Source organism: Bos mutus, chromosome 8, assembly GCF_027580195.1.
Source record: "Bos mutus isolate GX-2022 chromosome 8, NWIPB_WYAK_1.1, whole genome shotgun sequence".
In the NCBI taxonomy this organism is placed as follows: Eukaryota; Metazoa; Chordata; class Mammalia; order Artiodactyla; family Bovidae; genus Bos; species Bos mutus.
In genome coordinates, this window is record NC_091624.1 from 13,609,495 (window position 1) to 13,635,568 (window position 26,074).

The 26,074-nt window shown below is 44.2% G+C and overlaps 1 protein-coding gene across 3 annotated transcripts in view; it reads right to left on the reverse strand.

Annotated features, from left to right (window-relative positions):
- PALM2AKAP2 (PALM2 and AKAP2 fusion) overlaps positions 1-26,074 on the reverse strand; it is a 515,173-nt gene that overhangs the window by 359,075 nt on the left and 130,024 nt on the right. For 2 of the 3 annotated variants that reach the window (XM_070375129.1, XM_070375128.1), the window contains exon 2: positions 20,325-20,370. In XM_070375129.1, the coding sequence (XP_070231230.1) occupies positions 20,325-20,370 (46 nt within the window). Of the gene's footprint in view, positions 1-20,324; positions 20,371-26,074 lie in introns of those variants that run through there. The other variant, XM_070375130.1, reaches the window with a different exon arrangement.

The window sequence follows — 26,074 nt, forward strand, 5'->3', positions numbered from 1 at the left end:
AAAAGCATCAGCGCTCAGCTTTCTTTATGTCCAACTCTCACATCCACACATGACCACTGGAATGCCACTAACTTTTATTTAATACAATAATACAGAAGTATGTGCTGTGTGGTCGGCCATGTCTGACTCTGTGTGACTCCAAGGACTGTAACCCACTAGGCTCCTCTGTCCATGGAATTTTCCAAGGAAGCATACTAGAGTGGGTTGTCATTCCCTTCTCCAAATATAGAAGCATATACATTACCTATCACAATTTTCTAATAATGACCTGCCTGTATTTCAATGTAATTGGCCATCTTTTTAATCCTATGTATTTTATCTTGTGCATTGAAGCGTTATTCTGAGTCCACAAGCCTGGGAAGGAATCTGAGACATAAAACAGTTTAAGAACCCTGCTTTAAGGTTAATAAAATATCAATAACCTCATGTATACAGATGACACCACCCTTAAGGCAGAAAGCGAAGAAGAACTAAAGAGCCTCTTGATGAAGGAGAAAGAGGAGAGTGAAAAAGTTGGCTTAAAACTCAACATTCAGAAAACTAAGATCATGGCATCTGGTCCCATCACTTCATGGCAAATAGATGGGGAAACAGTGGAAACAGTGACAGACTTTATTTTGGGGGGCTCCAAAATCACTGCAGATAGTGACTAAAGCCATGAAATTAAAAGACATTTGCTCCCTGGAAGAAAAGTTATGACCAACCTAGACAGCATATTAAAAACAGAGATATTACTTTGTCAACAAAGGTCCGTCTAGTCAAAGCTATGGTTTTTCCAGTGGTCATGTATGGATGTGAGAGTTGTACCATAAAGAAAGATGAGGGTTGAAGAACTGATGCTTTTGAACTGTGGTGTTGGAGAAGACTCTTGAGAGTCCCTTGGACAGCAAGGAGATCCAACCAGTCCATCCTAAAGGAGATCAGTCCTGGGTGTTCATTGGAAGGACTGATACTGAAGCTGAAACTCCACTACTTTGGCCACCTGATGCGAAGAACTGACTCATTTGAAAAGACCCTGATGCTGGGAAAGATTGAGGGCAGGAGGAGAAGGGGACGACAGAGGATGAGATGGCTGGATGGCATCACCGACTCAATGGACATGAGTTTGAGTAAACTCCAGGAGTTGGTGATGGACAGGGAGGCCTGGCGTGCTGCAGTCAATGGGGTCTCAAAGAGTCAGACATGATTGAGTGACTGAGCTGAACTGAAAGTGGCTTGGGCTCTATGTGAAATGCACTGTGAAGGCAGCAATGAACTGTGATGGCACTGACACTGTCCTTGTCCTCCAGGAGCTTCTAATCAAATGGAAAGAAAGAGATGGGAACTACTCTCTTTCCCCTCCTCCTTGTGCTTCCTGCTGCTTATTCCCATTAAGCCAATTATAGCACCTCTGCTAGTCCATATGGCAGCTCTGCGGGATCTAGAAAAGATACCTCTTCCTCAAGGCACCTTTCTGGCACCTGCTAGAAAACTGCCCTAACCAATACAAAGCCACAGTGAGCATGTGTGAATGGTGCCCCTGGGAGCAGTTACCACCCCAGACGAGGGTCTGACTGATACATCTCTGCAGAGACACCAGGTAAGAAGGCTCCTTATGAACAAAGGGTAGGCAAGGATGTCCTTATCCCCTGGACATAAGTTCCTCAAAGACAAGGCATCTTCCCAAGACAGTCAGAGTTGACATGGGATGAAAACCACTTGTTCTCTCAGGCTCAGGGCTTTACCCTTTGTGAGAAACTTGTATTTTCATGGGTGATTCTGGAAACTAAAAAAGCCTCCACAGCTTCAAGGAATGAATCCTGCGGGGTGAAAGGGAAGACTTAAAGCAACGAATCTCTAATGCTGAAAGTATGGGAACTACATTTGGTCAGATAACCCTTACATTATACTACATTGGTGGTTCTCAAAGGGCTTATTTTATCCTCCAGGGAACATTTAGCAATGTCTGGGGACACTTTTGATTGTCATGCTGGGGCCTGGGCAATGCTACTGGAATTTACTGGCTAGAGAGCAGGGATACCACTAAACATACAATGCACAGGACAGCCCCCGCTCCCACAGTAAAGAATTATCTGGACCAAGCTGTCAGTAGTGCTGCAGTCAAGGAAGCCTTACACTAACCCCATGCTCGGCTTCCTATTCTCCCAGCAGCTGCTCAGAAGTTATCCAGAAAGAGAATTTCAGGGTCTGGCATATGTCTGACCAGAAAGGCAAAAGCCATCCGCTGATCGAGGGAGGATCCGCAAGTGTCCACACCACAGCCTGCTCCACCCCTCATCCCCCATGCTCACACGGCCGTCCAAGTATGGCAGTAATCCCTTTCTAAATCTGATTTCACAACTGTGGCTCTGCTATCTCTCCAAACCTTGGGCAATTTGAAAATATTTACTAAGTCACCAAAGTCCCTTTGGAAATTTCCAGGCAAACAGGACTCAAAATTGTAGCTGGCTCTTTTGGACAAGAAAGGAAAGGGGGACAGAAAGGAAACAGTTGATGGTTTAGGGAGGTCAAAGTGGACTCTGCTGCCATAGGCCATTGGCAGCTTTGACCCCTACTGGTCACTTCATTTGCAAATGAAGCCATTTGCCCTATGGCTTCCATAAGGTAACTGACCCTCAGCCAAGGGCTAATGAACGGCAGGGCAGTGGGTCAGAAGCCACTTTCCACTGGCTTCCTGCTCTGACTCAGGGAATGTGGTGGGCATGTTCTCTGACTCCCATTCTGACACTGCACCCTTAAAATCCCCCGGGGAGCACAGCATGACGCTCCTGGCAATTTCTGAGGAGAAATAAAAATGACATGAAGAATCACCAGTGCTTTTCCTCTACCCTCTTAACCCCTGTCAACGGAAAAAAATGGCTTTAAACGTAATCATTTATTTTTAGACGGGCCAAACTGATACCTCTAAGAGAGCAGATTTTCTGGTTTTCAAAAGAAAACACATAGTTGGCTAGAGAGCGAGGATATAACAAGAAAACTCTAGAGAAGCAAAACTCAACATGTGAGCATTTCAGTAACTATAAGCCTTTCATCATAGTAACCCAGAAGAGAGTGAAAAGGGTGTCTATGCGTTACACTGTTTTTCTTTCTCATTCACTCTGCTTTATTTTTTTTAAAAAATTATTGAAATATAGTTGATTTACAATGCTGTTAGTTTCAAGTTTGGTGCATAGCGATTCAGTTATTTTATATATATATATATATATATACACATATATACATAATGTTTAACTTCAGTATATATTCTTTTTCCTTAGAGGTTATCATAAGATATTGTGTATAGTTCCTTATACTATACAATAGGCCTTCGTTGTTTATCTATTTTATATGTTATAGTGTTTATATGTTAATCTCAGCCTAATTTATCCTTCCCTTCACCCCCGCCCCCCCGCTCTCTCCTTTGGTAACCATGTTTGTTTTCTATGTTTGTGAGTCTGTTTTGCTTTTGTAAATAAGTTCATTTGTATCATATTTTTTATATTTGTCTTGCTGATTTACTTCCATCCATATTGTTACAAATGGCATTATTTTATTCTTTTTTTTGTGCTATACTGTGCTAAGTTGCTTCAATCATGTCCAACTCTTTGAGACTCTATGGACTGTAGCCCTCCAGGCTCCTCTGTCCATGGAATTCTCCAGGTAAGAATACTGGAGTGGGTTGCCACGCCCTCCTCCAGGGGATCTTCCCAACCGGGATAGAATCTGCATCTCTTATGTCTCCTGCACTGGCATGTGGGTTCTTTACCACCAGCACCACCTGGGGAGCCCATGTCTTGGCCACTGTAGATAGTGCTGCTGTGAACACCGAGGTGCGTGTATCTTTTCAAATTAGAGTTTTCTCCAGATATATGTCTAGGAGCTTTACTGTTCTGAACTGTCAGCAACCAGACAACAGTCACATCTTTAGCCAAAAGATTCCTAGAACCTTCATAGGCAGAACTCTCTGACATAAATCACAGCAACATCTTTTTTAATCCATCTCCCAGAATAATGGAAATAAAAACAGAAATAAACAAATGGGACCTACTTAAACTCAAAAGCTTTTGCACAGCAAAGCAAACAATAAACAAAACAAAAAGACAATCCACAGGTTGGGAGAAAATATTTGCAACTGATGTGACAGATAGGGATTAGTCTCCAAAATTTACAAACATCTTATGATACTTATCAGCATCAAAACAAACAACCCAACCAACAAATAGGCAGAAGACCTAAATAGACATTTCTCCAAAGAGGACATATAGGTAGCCAAGAGGCACATGGAAAGATGTTCAACATTGTTAGTTATTAGAGAAATGCAAACCAAAACTACAATGATATATCACCTCACACCAGTCAGAATGGCTATGATCAAAAAATCCACAAACAACAAATGCTGGAGAGGATGTGGACAGAAGGGAATCCTTCTACCCTGTTGATAGGAATGTAAATTGGTACAGCCACTATGAAGAACAGCATGGAGGTTCCTTAAAAAGCTAAAAATAGAGCCACCATATGACCCTGCAACCCCACTCCTGGACATATATCTGGAGAAAGATGATCCGAAAGAATACACGCACCCCTATGTTCACTGCAGCACTGTTTACAACAGCCGAGACATGGAAGCAACCTACATGCCCATTAACAGAGGAATGGCTAGAGAAGATGTGGTACATATACACAATGGAGTATTACTCAGCCATTAAAAAGAATAATACGATGCCATTGCAACAACATGAATGGACCTAGGGAGTGTTGTACTGAGTGAAGTAAGTCAGGCAGAGAAGGAGAAATATTGGATGACATCCCTTATATGTGAAATCTAAAAAGGAATGATACAAATGAACTTACAAAACGGAGACTCGCAGACTTAGATGAACTTATAGCTGCCAGGGGGAAGGGACAGTTGGAGAGTTTGGGAAGGTTATGTACACACTGCCATATTCAAAATGGATAACCAACAAGGACCCACCGTATAGCACATGGAACTCTACTCAATGTTACGTGCCAGCCTGGATGAGAGTGGGATTTAGGAGAATGGATACATATATCTGTATGGCTGAGTCCCTTTGCTGCTCACCTAAACTACTACAACATTGTTAATCGGCTATACTCTAATACAAAATACAAAAGTTTAAATTTGGGGAAAGAAAGATTCCTAGGACCTTAAAGGCAAACACAACCATAGAAGATACAGAGTTTAGAGCAGGAGTCAGCCCAAGCTTTTCCATGAAGGGTCAGAAAGTAAACGTTTTAAGCTTTGCAGGCTACACGGTCGGTCTCTGTTGGAACTACTCACTTCTGCTGCTGTAGTGTGCAATCAGCCATAGACCACGTGCAAACGAATGGCAATGAGTATGTTCTGATAAAACTTTATGTGTGGATACGGAATCTAAACTTCATATGATTTTCCCATCATGAATTTTTTTTAATTTCCATTTACACATGTAATAACCACATATTGCTCACAGGCCTTATGAAGAGAGACTGCAGGCCAGATCTGACCCACAGATTGCTGTTTACTGATGCCTTGGTCTAGACAGAAAATGGGGATTTACATTCATTCTTCATTCTGAAGGTACTCTATAAAATTGATTTTCCTTCTCATCTCACTGTGATTCTGAAATCACACTAGTAAAGTTGATAAATGAAAAAACAAACAAACAAGAGAAATCAATCAACCATCACAGCATTCTCAACCAAAACAACCAGGCTGGGAATGAGCTGAGTGTGAGCACTGCATGAGTCACAGACGACACACCACAAGGCCACATCTTGCTCAATGCAGTATAAGATATACCAGCTGCTGAAGGCTAGCATTCCAGTGATTATTTTCAAAATCACCCAGTATGAACAATCTCTTTGTTTAGTCTTCACAGTTTTATGTTATTCAAAGGTTGGGCTAGGGGAGGGGGTTGGAAGAGGGCTGGGAAATGTCCTAATTTCTGAAATCCAGTTGTCCTCTGTCCTCCAACACACACTAGTCCCTTTCTTATTCTCCAGAAAGAACATGTCTAGTCTCTAGTGGGTTCACAACATGTCTAGTGGGTTCAAAACACATGAATGTATTGATGAGATCCTCTTAACCTTTCACTACATGCCCTATCATCTCACAAATGTATCACTATATAAAATCAATGAGTATCGATAGATCGGGAGTTTGGGATTGACATATACACATTGCTATATTTAGATAATCAATAAGCATCTACTGTATAGCACAGGAAACTCTCAATATTCTGTAATAACCTAAATGGGAAAAGAATTTGAAAATCAGATACATGTACATATATAACTGAATCATTTTGCTGTACACCTGAAACTAACACATTTGTTAGTCAACTATACTCCAATAAAAAAATTCTATTTTTATTTTTTATTTTATTTTTAAACTTTACATAATTGTATTAGTTTTGCCAAATATCAAAATGAATCTGCCACAGGTATATATGTGTTCCCCATCCTGAACCCTCCTCCCCTCCTCCCTCCCCATACCATCCCTCTGGGTCATCCCAGTGCACCAGCCCCAAGCATCCAGTATCGTGCATCGAACCTGGACTGGCATCTCGTTTCATACATGATATTTTACATGTTTCAATGCCATTCTCCCAAATCTTCCCACCCTTTCCCTCTCCCACAGAGTCCATAAGACTGTTCTATACATCAGTGTCTCTTTTGCTGTCTCGTACACAGGGTTATTGTTACCATCTTTCTAAATTCCATATATATGCGTTAGTATATTGTATTGGTGTTTTTCCTTCTGGCTTACTTGACTCTGTATAATAGACTCCTGTTTCATCCACCTCATTAGAACTGATTCAAATGTATTCTTTTTAATGGCTGAGTAATACTCCATTGTGTATATGTACCACAGCTTTCTTATCCATTCATCTGCTGATGGACATCTAGGTTGCTTCCATGTCCTGGCTATTATAAACAGTGCTGCGATGAACATTGGGGTACACGTGTCTCTTTCCCTTCTGGTTTCCTCAGTGTGTATGCCCAGCAGTGGGATTGCTGGATCATAAGGCAGTTCTATTTCCAGTTTTTGAAGGAATCTCCACACTGTTCTCCATAGTGGCTGTACTAGTTTGCATTCCCACCAACAGTGTAAGAGGGTTCCCTTTTCTCCACACCCTCTCCAGCATTTATTATTTGTAGACTTTTGGATCGCAGCCATTCTGACTGGTGTGAAATGGTATCTCATAGTGGTTTAAAAAATGAAATAAGGAAGAGAAAAAAATAAAACCACTGAGTATTTTCATATTTACATGGAAGAGTGAAACACAGACCCAGAAAAAGTGGGTTCTGAACTCAGTTGTGAATGCGGCATATATGTGAAGGGGATGAGCTTGCCAGATAAAATATAGGATGCCCAGTTAAATCTGAATTCAAACAAACAACAAATCATTTGTTTAGTATAAAAGTGTGTCCCATGCAATAATTGGGCATCCTATAATTTTAGTTGCTAAATGTGATAACTCTAGTAGAGGCTAGAGCAGAAAAAACAAACCAGGCTGAAGCAGAAGGTATTTATTGGGGAAAAGCAAGAACTCGTTCTGGTTAACCCTCTAACCTCTAAGTGATTTTCAGAAGCCTTAAAGTCAGGGTACAAGGTGGAGACAAGGAGAACTACTTACATTCCAACATTCCAAGGTATACAGAGTTTGAAAAGCAGTGCTTCCTGGGGGAGTCCTGAGGGCTGATGGACTGTTCTGCATCCTGAGTGTGCTGGCAGTTACATAAATCTACATCTTACAAAATTCGGAGACGTGTACATCAAAAAGGTGACTTTTGCTCTATGTTAATTTCATTTTTAAGGAGTGTTTTCAGTTGTTATTTCTTACAGAGAACAGGGGAGTTGGCCCAACATGCTGGATAAGGAACCGATCTAAGTAGCAATACTGACTCTACCTGAGACTACATTTTTCTTACGGTCCCCCTAAGGTAGTCCTCGATGGGTTTCTGGCAGGCTGCCCATTTATTTGCTCAACAGGACTAAACACACCTACATTTGACTTAGCTTCAACTGTAATACTATCATCCTATCATCTCCGCATACTACCAGCTTTAGAATTAAATACAATATTGTTGTGCAAGGCGAAGTGGGAAACTGGGGGCCTGGGGTGGGGATCGGGAAGGGGTGAGGGGTGAGGAATGAATCCAGCCCACACTGGATTAAAATCTGTGTTTGGTTTGCCCACACAGTGCTTCAATGGTTATGATATAAATATCAACAGACTTCCTTCAAAAGCTGGATTTCCAGATGCCCTTGAACAATACAAGATCCTTGAGTTGTATTCCCATAAAGTGCCCATCAGCTGGAGTTGAGTACTGCCCAGGGAGCCCACTCTCTCCAGTCAGCAGAGTCCCACAGGCTCGGCCACCACGTCAGCCTGCCACCTGGGCTCAATTGAGGTTTTAACGCCCAATATAAGGCATTCAGCCAGCTGTCTGGCCCAAGGGAAACTCTCAGGACCTGGGAGACCCTTCCTCCCACTGAAAGAAAGCTATAGAATCAAGTTGCAGTCTTTGACTTGCTTTCTGAGCCCTGGGGTGCCCTGTCTCCCTATAGGGGAGATGCTCCCCTCCTGTTCCCCACACATGCTAAGCCATTTTGCTTCAAGATTTGCTCTGTGGACCTGAGCTCAGGGCAGATGAGAACTGGAATCCTCTAGAGGCCGGGACATGCCAGGACAGAAAGTAATGATGGCAGGAAGGGAAGAGAGCAGACAGGGACTGAGCAATTGAAATTACTTTCACCTTAGCCTCCTCTGTGTTGTCAAGTCCAGTACTTCCTCTTCATCATGGCCATCAGATCCAATGCTGATCAGACATTTATCATTCTCACTCCCGTGTGAATAAGGACGGGGAGTGATGAGGCTGCCAGAGTCTTATTTCTAGTAGCTGGTAGAGTTAGAGAGTATATTCTTTTTAAAATTAATTTTTATTGGAGTATAGCTGCTCACAATGCTGTGTTAGTTTCTACTGTACAGTAAAGTGAAACAGCTATATATATACATATATCCCCTTTTTTGGATTTCCTTCCCATTTAAGTCACCACAGAGCATTGAGTAGCATTCCCTAAGCTATACAGTAGGTTCTTATTATCTATTTTATGCATGCATGCTAAGTCACTTCAGCTGGGTCTGCTCTTTGTGACCCTATGGGTCATAGCCCACCAGGTTCCTCTGTCCATGGGATTCTCCAGACAAGAATACTGGAGTGGGTAGCCATGACCTTCTCCAGGGGAATCTTCCTGACCCAGAGTTCAAACCCGTGTCTCTTGGTCTCCTGCAGTGGCAGGCAGGCTTTTTACCACTAGCGCCATCTGGGAAGCCCTCAACAGACTATTAATAGTGTATATATGTTAATCCCAATCTTCCATTTCATCCCACTCCCCCCTCCCCCTTCAGGGTCCATAAGTTTGTTCTATACATCTGTATTTCTGCTTTGCCATTTTTCTAGATTCCACAAATATGCATTAATACACAGTATTTGTTTTCTCCTTTTTTTTTTTTTTTCTACTTACTTTACATTGTCTGACAACCTAGAGAGTATATCAACAGTCAGCCTCCCAGGACCTGCCCTGCCTTCTGACCCATCCCCACAGACCTATCTCAGTTACTGTTAAATATCTTTTGGGTTTTGCTGCAACTTTTATTTGATGACCAGCACTAAATTCTAAACACATATGCTCAGATTTCACTGTTCATGGACACGGCTGCCTACATACCAGCTGGAAAAGAAAAATGAGCACTCAGATGATGGGCTTATCACTACCTATAGTGTGTGTGTGTTTCCTGGATAAGCAGTGTTTCCTTTCAAGGCCACTCATACTAACTTCAAGCTTTCCAGATCATTTTTTGAACAGATCATTTTCCCCCAGCTTTAAGGTATGATTAAAAAAAATTGTCTACATTGACAGTGTATAACATATTTTTGATATACATTGAGAAATAAAGATCATAATTAAGCTAATTCATATATCCATCACCTCACACAGCTACCATTTTTGTGTGTTTAATGATAACACATGAGATCTACTCCCTTGGCATATTTCAAGTATGTAGTAACATGGTTTTTAACCAGTCACCATGCTATATATTGGGACTCTAGAACTTATTCAATTTATAATTGAAAGTTTTACTTTTGATTAACATCTCCCCTTTCCCCCACTTCCCACCCTCTAATATCTACCACTCTCCTCTCTAAGTTCAATATTCTTTTAGATGCCACATATAAGTGAGATTACAGGTATTTATCTTTCTGTGTCTGGCTTTTTTCACTTAGCAGAATGCCCTCCAGGGTCCATCCATGTTAGTCACAGATGGCAGGATGTCTTTCTTTATAAAGGCTGAATAATACTCCACTCTAGATATACCACATTTTCTTTATTCAATCATCTGTCAATGAACACTTAGGTTGTTTTAATCTCTTGGCTACTGGGAACAAGGCTGCAATGAACATGGAAGTGTAGATGTCCTTCCAAGATAGTAATTTTGTTTCCTTGTAATATATACATAGAAGTGAAATTGCTGGATCACATAGCAGTTCTATTTTTAACTTCTTGATGAACCTCTACACTCTTTTCCACTTTTCAAATCTTTATGTCTCACAGTTCCACTGCGGCAAGAAAATTTTTGAACCATTTCCTGACCCATTAGAAGCAGCAAGTATCATTAGCCCAAGCTGACAAGTCAAATCCCTTATCGGGAAACTAAGATCCCATGTGCTACACAGAGTGGCCAAAAAAAAAGGTAAAATAATATATCACTAACAATAAAGATGATCCTCAACCATACTGTTTTTGCATGTGTTTAAAAAAAAAAGATGAACCAGGAGCCCAGAGGGGAGCCGCTGAATTGACCCCTTGCCTCTTGGCCAAAAGGTACCTCTCCCAGATCTGGCTTCTCTCTCCATCACATAAGGACATACACGTATCACAGGTCCCAAGCCTGAAGCCCCATGTGATATTTACTGGTCTCAAAAATTGTTGGCATCATTGCTCAAACTCAGAGAATGAGGATCCCCTAGCTACCACCAAGGGGTTAAGTTTTCAAGCCTATGTTTTTCTGTTAAGAATAACATTTTTTATAACCCTCAAAGTTTTAAGTTTCAGCCCTGACTTTAAAAATAAAGTGAATCCTCTGATGACTGGTTATAATTTAGAAGAAAGGGGGAAAAATCCCACCCACCTAGAATAGTAAGTAAATCGGTATCATGCAGCAAAAAACTAAGGGCAGGTTTCACAAATGCCTTGAAGACATCTTGCTAGTGCACAGACTGTCAAGAGCCTGGAAGCCCGCAGGGTAATGAAATAGGCTGCCAGAGGGGAAACGAAGAGCTGGAAGATGTGTTTTGAGGTCTGGCTCATAGCCTTTGCTAGGGCTTTTATCTTGGGAGCGCATGTGGCTTTTCTTCCCCCCTCCCATTTTATGCAAGGGAAAGGGACCAGGTTCCCTATTTCCTTCTTCTAGCTAAGCTCAGAGGATGCTACAGAGACATGGACACTAGAGTCAAAGACCGGCCCCAAAGTATTTTTAATATACGTTCAAGCATTATGTAAATAGATTAAAGGCTTGTCTCTGTCCGTCTCTCTGTGTATTTAGTAATCTCCTTTTGTGGATTCTAATTCAACATGAGACTAATGGAAAAGACTGCCATACCCATTAACCAAGGACATATGCAGCTCCAACATGCACCCCCACCCCCACAAACCTCTGCTTCTGCCGGCATTTCCTGCCAGAAATAGGTCTCAGCTGTGCGGTATTCGCCCAAACCCACAGCGCTCGTGTGCAAACTTTCCTCTACAAAGCTCCTTATGCTGGGCGGCCATCACCCAGCAGCCCGTCCGTGTTCTCTTAGGTCTCTCTCATTCTGCTACGTGTGGCCTCTGTCCTTTGTGTTTTAAGACAAATTTAGAGCCTGGGTGAGGCTGAAACCATCTGAATAAGAAGCACTGGTTCGCACAATGGATGCTACAATTAGGATGAGGGAAGATTGGAGGACATCTTGGCGAGAATAAACTCCTCTTTGACACGGCAATGACAAGCCCGGCTTGTGCACACAGAGTGACTTAGGAGAATCACTAACCATCATTTAGTAAGTGAACCTCAGTTGCCCTGGCCTCCTATTAGAGTTGACCACGTGAGAAGCAGCTGCATTGAGAATCAGGCCTGCAGGCTGGAGAGGCTGCTACAAGACTTGACTGCTGATCTGCTCTGGGACTTCTCCATCTAGAGCATCATACACATTTCATGTGGGCTTCCCAGGCGGTTCAGTGGTAAAGAACCCTCCTGCCAATGCAGAAGACGCCAGAGACACAAGTTTGATCCCTGGGTTGGGAAGATTCCCAGAATAGGAAATGGCAACCTGCTCCAATATTCTTGCTGGGAAATCCCATGGGCAGAGGAGCCTGGAGGACTATACTTCTTGGGGTTGCAAAGAGTTAGACCGTGACTGAAGCAACTTAGCACGCACGCACGCACGCAAATAGATTAAAACAAGTACCCAAGACAAACAAAATCTCCTCTTGAGCAGCCAATTGACGTAAGAGGGACACGACTACATCACTTTCAAACTGAGCTAGGTTTGTTATCATTGTTTAGTCACTAAGTCACGCCCAACTCTCTTGTGACCCCATGGGCTATAGCCCACTTGAATTTGGTCTCTTATTCCGTCTCATCTCTTTAAGATATCCATACTTCACAAACTCCTGGGCATGTCGCAGTGGGTATGTGATACTTATGAAGACCCAGGCCATCATCTCCCTTGGCCTTCTATCACTTCACCAGCGGTACTCAACGTGTGTTCCTTAGAACAGCAGCTGCAGCTAGGAACAGCAAACCCTGGGAACTTGTTAGCAATGCAAATTCCCAGGCCCTACCCCAGATCTACTGAATCAAACTCTCTAGGAGGAGGACCCAGCAATCTGTGTGTCTAAGGAGCCCTCCAGGTGATCCTAATGCACTGCAGTTTGAGAATCACGGTTCTGTACCACTGCTATGGTACAGTCTATGTCCATAGCAAAAGTCTATGTCCAGTAGCAGCCGCTGCTATTATTAGAAGTCCTGAGCCCAGCTGAGTCACCCTACATTGTCTGTAATTCAAGGCTGATATATTAAAATCGTCTCAAACACCTGGTAACATGTGACGGCTCAAATTTGCCTACCCTTTTTTTTTTTTAATTTTTTATGTGGACCATGTTCTAAGTCTTTATCCAGTTTGTTAAAATACTGCTTCTGTTTTTTATGTTTTGGTTTTTCTGTCATGAGGCATATGGAATCTGAGCTCCCTGACCAGAGATCAAACCCGCACCCCCTGCATTGGAAGGCAAGGGCTTAACCACTAAATGGTCTGTCTATCTTGTTAAAGATGCTTCTATGATAGTGGAGTTTCCCACATCAAGATGCTGTATTTTAAGCTTTTCTGTCAATTTTGAGAAAGCCATCATCTACCTAGACATGAATTTTGAGTTATAATAATGTCAGTGGTTAAAAGGAGCTAGTATCAACATATAGCAAATATGCACTTTTCCCAATGATCCAAACATTTGGACACCAAACTCACAAAGCCCTGCTGAAAATGCACCCTGCTTTTGTAACATTATGAGAGATCTAAGGGGACTGGTAGTACTACTTCATAGCATCCTTATGAAACCCAAATAAGCCCATGCATAAAGAAATCACAGTGTAAAGTTCAAAGCTCTACTTATATCTGGAGGTCACAAAAGGTCAACCCATGGACCAAAAGAAATTTCGTTTCATCCACAAACTTTTAAAAACTTTTTAAGCCAGTTGATTTTGAAATGGGAGTTCTCACATTTTAAAAAGGAAGATATCTGTCTCTTGAGAATCAGTGGATGTGACAACATAGGACCCACGTTCACATCTAGTATAAATGAACTGTGCCTTCACTGAGAAGAGGTATCTTCCCTTCAGGTCCTTACAGTTTCCCATTCAATCTGTGTCACTCATTTATGTTACATGCTGGCTCCCAGGTCCTTCTGGGCTTGCAAATCCTGTTCACTGTAAACAATCCTTTTCATTGTTATTATTAGTATCCTCCTGCACTGCAAAGGTGTCACTATATTCATGAAATTCAGTGTGGCAATTCACCAGTTGAGGTGAAAAGAATTCATTTTTCACCCTTTGCATCCATTTTCTCCTTAAAAATTGTGCGTTATGATTTGTTGATTCACTTACTATAAAAAGAAAACTTTTGTTGAGTGATTTCTGTAAGCTTGCACTGAGTATTTCCCATGAAACCTGTCAAATAACCTTCAAAACAATTCCAGGAGACTAGTACTATCATTATCCCCACCTTATAGATGAGGAAACTGGGGAAGAGCAAGGTCACACAGATACTAACAGAAAGGCTGCCGGGATATGAGCCAAGGCTTTCGGAGGCCAGAATCCACGCTTGTTACTTGCCAGAGTGCAAGGCACTGACAGCCTTGGGGACCACTGTGTCTGTGCATCAATGCAATTTGTTCTCTCAGTCAATATCTCAACACGAGGACCAACTCTTACTGCCAAGGAAGTTGACCCACATCCTCAAGGGGGATCAGTGATGAAATTCGGGTAGTTCAAAGGATCAACAGTGGCGGTCCCCAGTGCACTGGAAAACCCCAGAGAAATGGAGAAGGGCTATTACTGAGCCCTGGATTCCTTCTAAATACTGGCAAATCATAACCCACAAGCCCCCCTGCTTGGCTTTTTAAATGATGACCAGTCTATTTCACAGGGCACTCGCCAGAGCAACTGCTCTTTGTCCCAAGAGGCTAAAGCCTGAAATACTCAGAGGTACAAATAACTGGTCAGAGAGGTGTATGACCCTTGGGCATATTTGTGTAAGGCCTGCCTTGGCACTCTCAGACCTGGCAACGACCCTGAATGTGCCCCAAGTGGCATCTATCCACTGGGCGGTCCTGCAGAGTCATCTGGGTCAAGCCCTTCCTCAGCACCACTGTCCTGGGCAAACCATTTTTTAAACTTCAGCTTGAACTTTTAGAAGCAGGGTACCATTTACGTGGAAGAAGATGAACAAATGTATGGCTGGCATCTTCAGTTCTCCCATCCTCTTACCAGCTGCCTGCCAATGCAGAGGTTCATACGGGACATGTACAGGGATGGTCTCCCCAAGAACCACAGTTTGTGTTACTATAAGTCTTGGATTTGAGTCTATAGAACCTCTGAGGGATCCCTGACCTGGGAAGCTAGGCTGGACTGGATCCCACGCAAACGGCAGCCAGGATTTCTGCCCAAGCCAGGTAGGCCAACCCAAGTGGCCTGGATCAGAGCAGGCTGACTGGTTTCCTGAGCCTTTGGTCCACATTCCAACTCTGATACTCAAGGTCTTCCTGCTCAGAGGCAAGAACAACACTGAGAGATGAAGCCAAGGAAATGCCTTGTCTCTTTGCAAGTACAGGGCAGAGCCAGCCTAAGCCACCCACCTACATCCAGGCCTTCTCAGGACAGAAAATGGGAGCAGGTGGAGGCCACAGGCCACTAACTGCAACCCCTGGGGGAGAGTTTTAAGGGGAGAGGGGCCCAAAGTGAAATCCCCAAAGGGCAGATTCCACAGAGGCACATCCAGGCACACATACCCCAAAGCTAACCCCCTCTCCTCTGCCCCCCGCCCCCAGTTAAAGGATCCTAGAGGCAGCTCTCACCCATAGCAGAGCACCCCGTGCCCAAAGCTAGACATGCCACCAATACTAGGAATCAGGAGTCAGGAGAGAGATACAACCCTTCTACTTCTCACTGTGTGAGCCCAGACCTCTGCATGCTACTGCTACTGCTGCTAAGTCACTTCAGTCGTGTCCGACACTGTGCAACCCCATAGATGGCAGCCCACCAGGCTCCCCCGTCCCTGGGATTCTCCAGGCAAGAACACTGGAGTGGGTTGCCATTTCCTTCTCCAATGCATGAAAGTGAAAACTGAAAGTGAAGTCGCTCAGTCGTGTCTGACTCTTCGTGACCCCATGGACTGCAGCCTACCAGGCTCCTCCATCCATGGGATTTTCCAGGCAAGAGTACTGGAGTGGGGTGCCATCGCCTTCTTCGGACACCTCTGCATACTCTATTGTAAAGTGCAGACAATGAGTCCTGCCTAGCACAGATCAGAATTAAGGTAATACATGCAGGTTTTTGTAAATTGTAAAGTGCTACACAAACGCCAAAGATCGTTTTTATTATTCCAGAGTTCGAGTTCTTAATAAGCAACCAAATACCCTAAAAAGCCAGCGTAGGTTGGATTGGCATCTTGTGAGTGTGCCAAGTTGCTTCAGTCGTGTCTGACTCTTTGTGACCCTATGGACTGTAAGCTCGCCACGTTCCTCTGTCCATGAGAGTCTCCAGGCAAGGATACTGGAGTGGGTTACCATGCCTTCCTCCAGGGAATCTTCCCGAACCAAGGATTGAACCTGAGTCTCTTACGTCTCCTGCATTGGCAGGTGGGTTCTTGACCACTAGCGCCACCTCAGCACATATGGCCTGAGAACCTCTCTGAGGGCTTTTACTCAAGACATTCTCTGAAACATTCAGTTATCTTCACCTGAGCGCAAGGAAGACCCTCTTTTTGTGACGTGCAGACATAACAACATCCTCCCCCAAAACTGGTTTGCACTGAGACGCCATGGCTTCTTCCCCGAGGGAACCCGTTACTCACTTGGTTAGAGCTTCCATCGGGTATTTCCATGCACTGGAAGACTCTCAAAAGGATGTGGCCTCCTGGTTTGTCTCAGCCTTTCCCGATGCTACTGAATCAGTCTTCTCCCTCATCCGCTCGCACAGGGGCTGCCAGAACCACCCACACAGCGAGCTCATGGGCGGAGCTCAAGATGCTGCTACCATCTTGGGGGGTGCATTTCTGGGCAGTGGTCAATAAACAGGCTCCAGGGCCCTGCAATTTGGGTTCTGATCCTGGCTTTGACATTCTCTGTGTTGGGCTCTTTAAAACATGGATAATCTAGACGTTCCTCCCCCATTAGCTCATCAGGATTAAATGACATCATCTGTGTTAAAAATGCACTTGAGTCTTATCGCTGAGTTGGTGCCTTTGGCTACTGACTTAACTTCACGCGGTTGGCGTTCCCTTTCTTCTACTACCTGTTCCAAATAAATGATAAACTAACAACAAACAACTAAATACATTCCTTCTGCTCATGGGGAAGTATGTGTGTTATTTTATATTTTATTATACCAAATCTCTACGACCCACTCAAATCTCTCTCTGGGGAAGTGTTCTACAGCTCCTTGGTTTACCTGCTCCACCTGTGTGCTTATTTGCATAAGTACTCCTTCCACTGGCTAGAAATTGTTTATGTTAAACCATTAACTTGAAGTTAAGAAAAGAAGCATGACACACAGGGCCTTGCTGAACAGAAGGTGGTCAAGAAATGGCAATTGTATTATTATTCCCTGGAATAACCACTCACATTCATCCTGCCTCAGAATTATTTTGCTTTCTCCTAAAATTCCAGCTTTGGGAACATCCCTACTGATGGAATGAGAGCCTGGGAGTAGAGACACTTGTCAACATTTGCTCCGCTTTTGGCAGGAAATAGGATGAGATTCATCTTTTCTCATTGATTAGTCTCTGGACTCAACTGGAAGATTCAATTAAAGCACTCATAGTTTCTGAGTATTTTATTCCCTGGAGGTGGCAGGGGGAAATCCCACCAATGATCACGTGACATAGGTCACAGGACATCGGTCCTTTTCAGAACTTAAGTGTGCAAAGGGCAAAGTCTTCCCTCTGATGACTGAAACTTAGGGACACTGACTTTTTGGCATTGTCACTTTCTTCCAAGAGACGACACTTTGTAAATACCTGCTGGATGGCTGAATACTCCAGTCATATCTCTGCACCTGGGTCTGAGGAGCTGATGGAATTGATGCTGGGCCGAGCCCTGGCCTTCAATTGAGTAAAGGAGAGGATACAGAAGGTCGTTCAAGCTCTTTATGTTTCAGAGATGTTTCCTCTTGTCCTCACAAGGACAAGGCAGCAGGTAGACAGGAATGGGCGGCTCTGGCTGAAGATCATCAGCTGGCCCCTGCATGCCAGGCCCTTCACCTGCACCATATCTAAACCTTACAGCCAGCCCCTAGAGCAGAACTCATGAGCCCTCTTTACAGATGAAGGGACCAGGGTGTAGACTGAAGAGTATTCAAGAACCTACAGGTGAGAATCTCCTCTTGGAGAGGCGCCCAAGTTGGTGAAGAGATAGAGTCATTGCTCTTCCTCCTTCACATCTCCAGAGAGACTTCAGGAGGACTAGGCTCTGGGAGCAGGCTCATGAGCTCCTGAGGGCCCCCTGAGAACCCTAGGAAGGTGGCAGACAGACTCAGGGTTTGCAAATTTTGGAGAGTATGCATTAGGTCAAAGCAGGATACAGAACAGCTGACATGGTCACAAGCGCCTCCACCCCCCCCTCAATTCCCTCTCTCTCTCACACATACACAGAGTTAATTTGCTGTTAGAAAATCTGCACTAAGATATGTTCGTTGGGCAGAATCATTCATGAGAATCATTTACAGTTTCCCAAGTACAGGACAAACTCAATTCCACAACTGCACGGGCGTAAGAATCCCAGAAGGCTGGCTAGACCCTTCTCAAAAATCCATTTAGCCTCTGCTGGGAATGACCCAGCCTCACGTGGCAAAGGGTGGCCCAAGTGTAAGCTGCTACTGGCTCCCTGTTCGGAAAGCGAGCCCTTTCATGAGGCCCAGCTGTTCCTCAGGCATCCAGACAAGCTGGTCATGCAAAGGCAGAAAATGTGACAACTGTTGGAAACCTTCAGCGGCCACTGATGGGAGCAATGGAATGCTCTCTGGAGCAGCCACTACATGGACAGTTAAAGCAGCCTATTATTCAGTTTATATAAAACATCCACCAGCTACATGGCACCAAGAACTGAATATCTCCATTCTTACCCAGTTCATGACATACTGGCCACACTGCCTGGCCACAAACTCTAGAAAACAAACAACTTCACTAACCATCAAAATACACACACTCAGAGGGAAAGGGAAAAAAAGGTGGGGCAGGAGGGGGGAAAGCCTTCCTGAGTTCTAAACACCAAGTTCAAAGATTGCCCAACAGACAAAAAAAGCTATAGCATTCAACAATGCCAACAAACGTCTTTCTCGCTTCAGCTGTGAAGTCTCCAAGACATTTAAGATTTGAAGACTTTGATAAAGAGGGTCTCAGAGCCACAGAGACCACATCAAATGCTTCTTCAAAAGAAAAAGAAGAGCCTGTGTGCATTTCCCAGTGAAGAATCCGTCCAAAGGATTTTGAAAACATTTTAATATACTTTGCTTCCAAAACATTACACGCTGTTTCTCCAACAAATTCATATGTGTTTCCAGGGAACTCCTGGACAAAAAAAAATTTACTTAGGTAGAAGAATGTCTGGAGATTCTTTTATGCCAATATGTTAAAGGAGCTTCTCTTTTAATTGCTATTATTTCATAGAGCAGCAGTAATCATTCCTTCATCTGCAAAAGAAATATATAATCCAGCTGCGGTGGCCCTAGTAAAAATACCACATCTGTGGATCATTGGCAACACTGGGGCAGGACCACTCAAATTTAGGCAGCCTTGGAGAGCTCTCCTTTATACTCAAGATGCACATTGGGTACACTTTTCTGAGAGTGCACTTAAACTTTGCCCAAACTGGTTGTTCCTTTGTATGCTGAAAATAGGTTGAGGAACCACAGATAAGAAGGAGGCTCTCTTGGAATATTATTCCCAGGACCCAGTTGTTCCAAGAAGTCCCCAGACCTTCCTCTCACCCAAGGTGGTGGCTTTGTGCCAGTGCCCTTGTCAATTTCAAACAGAACAGGGAAAATGAATACTCTCGGTTTCAGGGAGGAGGTTCTACCGCGTGGCTGGCAGCGGAGTGGACTGCTGGTTTTTCACTTAGCAGACCAACAGCTTCCGCAGAGAGCGTGGAAGTCACAGTTTTTGGTGACCGTTCCCGCCTTCTCCAGCATCTGAAGTCAGAATATTAGTGAGCACTGGGTGGTAATATTCTAGGAATTGTCCCCCCTCCCGCCCCATGCTTCTCTTTCGTCTTTCCCCAAAACCCAATAGCAAGCATCTTATTTCTAAGCCAGTCTTCCACATTCAAATCCCCAGCCCAAAGCGCGCCCTGGGGCTTTCCATCTACAGACTATAAAATAAAACGCAGCGTAGCTGAGCCTTGACAGACTTTTATCCCCAAAACACATGTCCTGTGGCTACTGTGCTGGAATGTCGACGGCCCCGCCGCACTCGGGGTCCTTTCCCATCCCAGACAATAGAGCAAGAAAATAAAATGAAAGTGGACTTACTGCTATGGCTTGCAGCCTTTCCTTGTGCAATTCCGCCTCTGCCATCCTGGAGAAGGGCACACAGCGAGGGAAAGAAGAAAGAAAAACAAAACACACGCTGTAGTCACCCGAGGAAATTGATGGGCACCCCGGGGGGGAGCTTTGCTAGAACCCCACGGAAAGCCTACGGGCGGCCGGGGATCTGCTCCGGGGGTGGCGGGCAGAGCTGTGCGCGCGGCTGGCTCGCCCGTCTCAGCGTCTGGCCCCCGCCCGGCCCGCCGCCTGGCTGCGCCCCAGCGCTGCCGCTCCCTGCATCTCCCGGCCGCCGGCCGCGCCAGTCGGGGACGTGGGCCGCGGGCAGCCGCCGGGAGGGCGCGCTCGCCCCGCGCTCGTTCTCCGCCCTGACGTCTCCGCGCCTCGCTCCGCCCCTGGGGTGTGGGGGACCCGCGGCCACGGCCCCCGGGCGGCTCTAGGCGGGCGGGAGCCACCCGGGCTGAAGCCGCAGGGAGTGGGGGCTCCCCCAGGAGCGGCCAGGCACCGCGCGTGCGGGTGGGCACCCGGGGCGCACGGGAACCGCTAGGACGCTGGGTTGGTGCGCCCAGGTGGACACGTGCTCACTGGGGACCTGCAGACCTCAGCCCAAGGGCCTCAGGTAGAAAGCCCGGCCCCAGCACGTCCTGCCTTCTGGCTCGTGTCAAAAGCCTGAACTCGACATGGGGACATTTCCCACTGGGAAGGGCTACCTTGCCCACATGCCTCAGATGGCAGGATCCTCGGCGGTCAAGTTGGCCAAGGACAGCGTACAGCTGAACATAGGCCATCCCTCTGTGGGGTCAAATGTGGGTTAGAAAGACAACCACGAGTTTGTAGGTGCAGATTTTGTAGTTATAGGTGCTTCTTTGGCCAGGTTTGACCACTTAATAGCTGTAAAGCCTTGGGCAAGTCATTTAACCACTCTGAACCTCAGTTTCCTCATCTGAAAAGGGAAGTGCTGAATGAGATAAAGTATATAAAGGTCCTTTGTAAAGGGCAATCTGTTCTTAACATTATCCTGCAATGTTCTGGGCTGAAACACTGAGAATTGTTACTTATATACTCAGTCTCTTAAAGGAAAAGTAGGATCTGGTCATTAAAATATTTTACCTCTTCTTTACTAAAACGGGAGACCTGGGTTCGACCCCTGGATTGGGAAGATCCCCTGGAGAAGGGAATGGCTACCCACTCCAGTATTCTGGCCTGGAGAATTCCATGGACAGTATAGTCCACCGGGTCCCAAAGAGTCGGACATAGCTGAGCAACTTTCATTTTCAGTTTACTAAAACAGGAGACAGTACTAAAGTGCATCCTTTATGCCACGCCCTGGGCTGGATATAAGAGATGGAGAAGATCCAGTCTAAAAGGAAATAAAAGGCAAAAACAAACAAAATACCTCCTACCATCCAGGAGGAGGCTGCTAGAATTTCCAACATTCATAAGCAAACTTTCCTTCATAAAATGAAATAAACATAAGGAGGTAGGGTGGGGGAGAAACCAGTGTGACCTATTCAAGTGCTTGATCTGATAAATGTAAGACTTAAGGCATTTTTAAAGGTATGCACATCAAATTTCTTTAAATTACCTCTTTCCTGGGAAAATTCTTACAGTTTCTACTAAATCACCTTTTCAACGTTCAGGGAGGTTTCACCTGTCACTTGAAGAGCAATTACTACTCTTCCCAAAGACTGAAGCAGTTTAACTGATTGATTGTTTTCCCTTTCTTTTTATAACAGGCATCGGTGGAGCTGTTTGGGTCATAAATCCAAGCCAACACCAGATTTGACATCCCTCTCCAGTATATCCAGAACTTCTTTCTGGCTAAGACCCATCACTTTCTTCAAACGCTGCATTTTCTCTTTACATCCAGCGCCATCTCCAGAGGACAAGTCTTTTGAGGGTGTTTGCTCACAGATAAACAAAGCTGTCAGTACTTCAGCAGAGTGACAGTGTACCCAGCTAGAGCAGAGAATAACAAGATGAGCAAAGTGAGACCAGAGAGGTTGAAGGACTCAGTCAAAGTCACAGAGCTGGGATTTCAGCTCAGCTCAGACCTCCAGAGCCCACATTCATAACCACCAGGCACCAGGCTCAGCCAGTCATATGAAGAGGAGGCAAGCCTCAGTGGTGAATAAGTGGTCCTTTCCCCTCCAGTGATACAGATATTAAAAAGGAATTAGAAGAACACAATGACGTGAATGGACCTAATGTCACTGAACCATACTCTTAAATGATCAGTTTTATGTTACGTATATTTTACTATGATAAATTTTTAAAAGGCATGATGGAAGGTGAGATGCCAAGCCCCCAAAGGGCTTAGACACCTTTGGGAAGTGACCAGTTTGAAAGCTTTGCATCTCAAGATAGAAGAATCAGGGAACATGCATCTGGCTGTCATCTACATTGCGGTTCTAGCTCAAGAAATGTGAATGGCCAGAGTGAGAAAACAGAACAAACAACAAGAAGAGAAAGTCCAGCAAAGGAGGCTGAGGAAGTGTCATCTGAGGATGAAAAGGAAAAATCAAGATGGATATTTCTACGAAAAATCACAATGGGAAAAAAAGGTTTTTCAACGGGGTCAGATGGTTTGGGGAGGTTTAAAAAAAATGCTGCAGACCAAGAAGAGCCTTGGGCAGCCAGGAAACCATGGGTGGCATGGGAAGAGCTGTGTGTGTGTACAGGGCGAGCTTATAAGCAGTGACAGAGAGTTAAGAATGAATGAGAGGTGGGAAAGGAGCATCCTGGAGTACAAAACACTCTTTTAAGGTCTTTGGATATGGAAGATAAGGGCGTTGGGGAGACCTGGAAGCAGTCTATGGGAAGCAAAGGCAAGTTAGAGGGTTGTTATATGAGGTGAGACTTGAATGTTTCAGAATCAAAGGGAATTAGGTATCAGGGAAGTGAGACCAAAGACATAGTCAAAAGGGAAGATAAGAGTTAGGTCTCAGATTAGATCAGAGGGCATCCAAACACGCTCTGGTGGCCAGGTTAGCCTTGGAAAGAAGGGAAAATGAAAGAGGACAAAAGATGGAATGAGTAAGGGTGAAGACATTTTAGTTGAAGGAGAGAGAAGTTGAGTGAGCATATATCAGAAGCCTAGTTTTCTCAGCTGATGGAAGTGTCTTTGGTTGAGATAGGTGGGACTTCAAAGAAATAGAAATGGTTGGTAAAGAAACTGTGGGATATGGGGAATATTAAGACATGATTCTTAATCAGAAATATGCATTAGAGTCTCCTGGGTCACATTTCTCTGGATACATGTATAGAATTAAATATCTATGGGGTGAGGTAGGGGTTAGGGATGAACCATTGAACTAATTGGGTTTACTAGGAATAGATAGAAAACTCTTTGACCAGTTGTGCTTACTTCCTCAGTGGCTTTCAACTGCCTGGGACCAAAGATATGCAGTGGTCATGTTCACCAAGTGTTGAGGACTGTCAAAGCAGCTATGGCAAAAGGTCAAAGGGGAGAAGAAATTCAGAATGCTCGACCCTGGGGACATGTCCAGGTGGAAATGGAGCAGACTCTTCCATATTTTTTGGCTGCCCAATTTGTGAAGCCCTTTCCATCTTTAGGGGAATTCCCATACCACAAGCCATAGAGAGAGTCAGAGACAGTTCCCAACACAGAAGCTGGGAAATGCCAGGCTCTTGCTTCCCAGGTCCCTGGAAGTTATGACATGGCACGCAATCGAGGTTGTGAGGTATGTGCACTGGCCAAGGGCCTTGAAGACACAGCATTAGAGAATTCTCTCAGGCTTCTGCTCATCTTTGGTCCTGCCCATTGCTCAAGCCTCTTCTCATCTTCCCAGCTATTCTTCAAACTACGTGATAAATGCACTTTCAAAAAAAAAAAAAATGCACTTTCAATTTATGCCTTCTCTGCTCCTAGCAACTCAAATCAGTTTCTGTTGCTTGTGACTAAGAACCCTAAGTGAAACAGGAAGACATGTGAAGAGTAGAGGGAAAACATTTTCTCCTCTTCCAGCACTTCTCCCCTCAAATCTCTGAATTTTAGCATTTTAAAATCATCAAAACCATTACAAACACAGACATTTATAACCCAAGTTGCACCACTTCTTTCATAAACTTTTATTGTGTAGTTATTCTATACTAGACATGAGGCAATGGCTTGGTATTACAAAGAATTCCTAGTCTAGTGCTAATATGGATGACTTTTTGCCCTCCACACATTTGAAATCTCAAAAGATCTATTACAATGGGTGCATAATGTGTGTAACAAATCACTAGTTCTTGCTGGGACATTAAACCACATTGCATAAGCACTACCCGTATTGTTTGATGGTTTTTCTGATAGATGCTGTATTGCAAAGCATTGTATGGAGAGAATACAGAATGCTCGATTTGCAAAATAGATGCTTTGGTAATAAAAATTGCAGAATCTATTTTAGGGCATGAGTCCTTTGGGAACCACAGATGATCAAACCTATTCTCTGTGGGGAAAACAGGAGTTCTGAAAACTGAGAGGGAAATGACTCGCCAAGACCCACTGAGTGAGTTAAAGTTTTGCTGAACAGAAGCTAAGAGTGTGAAATTTCGGAGTAACCTGAAGCTTTCCTTTGACAAAAGTAATTTTCAAAGGAATGCCAGGTGGTCCAAAATGCTTGTATTTGTATCAGCTCTCTTTTGCCTAAGATCTGTGAGAATCCATGGTCATTCAAAACATATGGCTGCACAGAATCAAAAGGACGGGAATGGTGCTGAGAGCCCTTTTGGCTCCTGTGGTTGTGAACAATTTGGGGAAGTTGATGGGATTTCACGTATGTGATGTTTTTCTCAATGGGATTCAAATGACAGGTCCGTAGAGAGAGTCCCCATGGTGCAAGAAAGATAAAGAAGTTAGAAAACAGAGCTCCAGTGTGGGAAATAAACTAGGCGGGATGTCCCTTAAAGCATAGACTGTCGAAGCTCTCTACATAGAAGAATCACAATGAGAAACTGGAAAACCATCTAGAAATGAACAGTAGAACTTCCATTTGATGGCTTCCTTTTCTCTGGGCTAGCCTTGGGACTTGTTATTGTTCAGTCACTAAGTCATGTCCAGCTCTTTTCGACCCCATGAACAGCAGCACGAGCCTTGGCAATGTCAGCTGATCAACACTGTGAATTTCTAGAAGAAACCAAGGGCAATAAGGAGAGAATAGAGGAACAAGATCTGGATGGTTAGGGGTCATCCCACCTTCACCTTGCTGGGACATTCGGATGTTGATAAACATTTTGAAAAGTGGGATTAGGAGGTAGGTATGACACAGAGAAAAGGCATGAGCTGTAAAGACAAGTTAGAATCCCGGTACTGGGACTGACCAGTGGCACAAATTGAATTCCCTTAGCTCAATATCCTCATCTGTAATGGAGGAAAACAACTCTAACCTCATAGGGATATTGCAGGGAATCAAGATAGATTGAAAATTCACGAGACTGACCGCAGTTGGTGCTCCAGTGATGGCAGGTCCTAATTATTCCAACTGCCACTTCGTTAACACCGTCACAGGCCAAATCAAGTAAGTGACTTGACTGTATTTATGTTAGCTTGGTTTGTTTTTGTTTTTATGATGTAGGCTTTTCTTTTAAGAAAAGGGGTGAACTATCAATAGTCTTTAAGTCCCCCACATGAATAGGTACTTCTCTTTCATCTTTCAAGAGGAAGGATTCTGCTCCGTGTCATTTATTACCTAGAAATTTCATTACCAGGCTCTCCCTTTAATGATTCATAGACA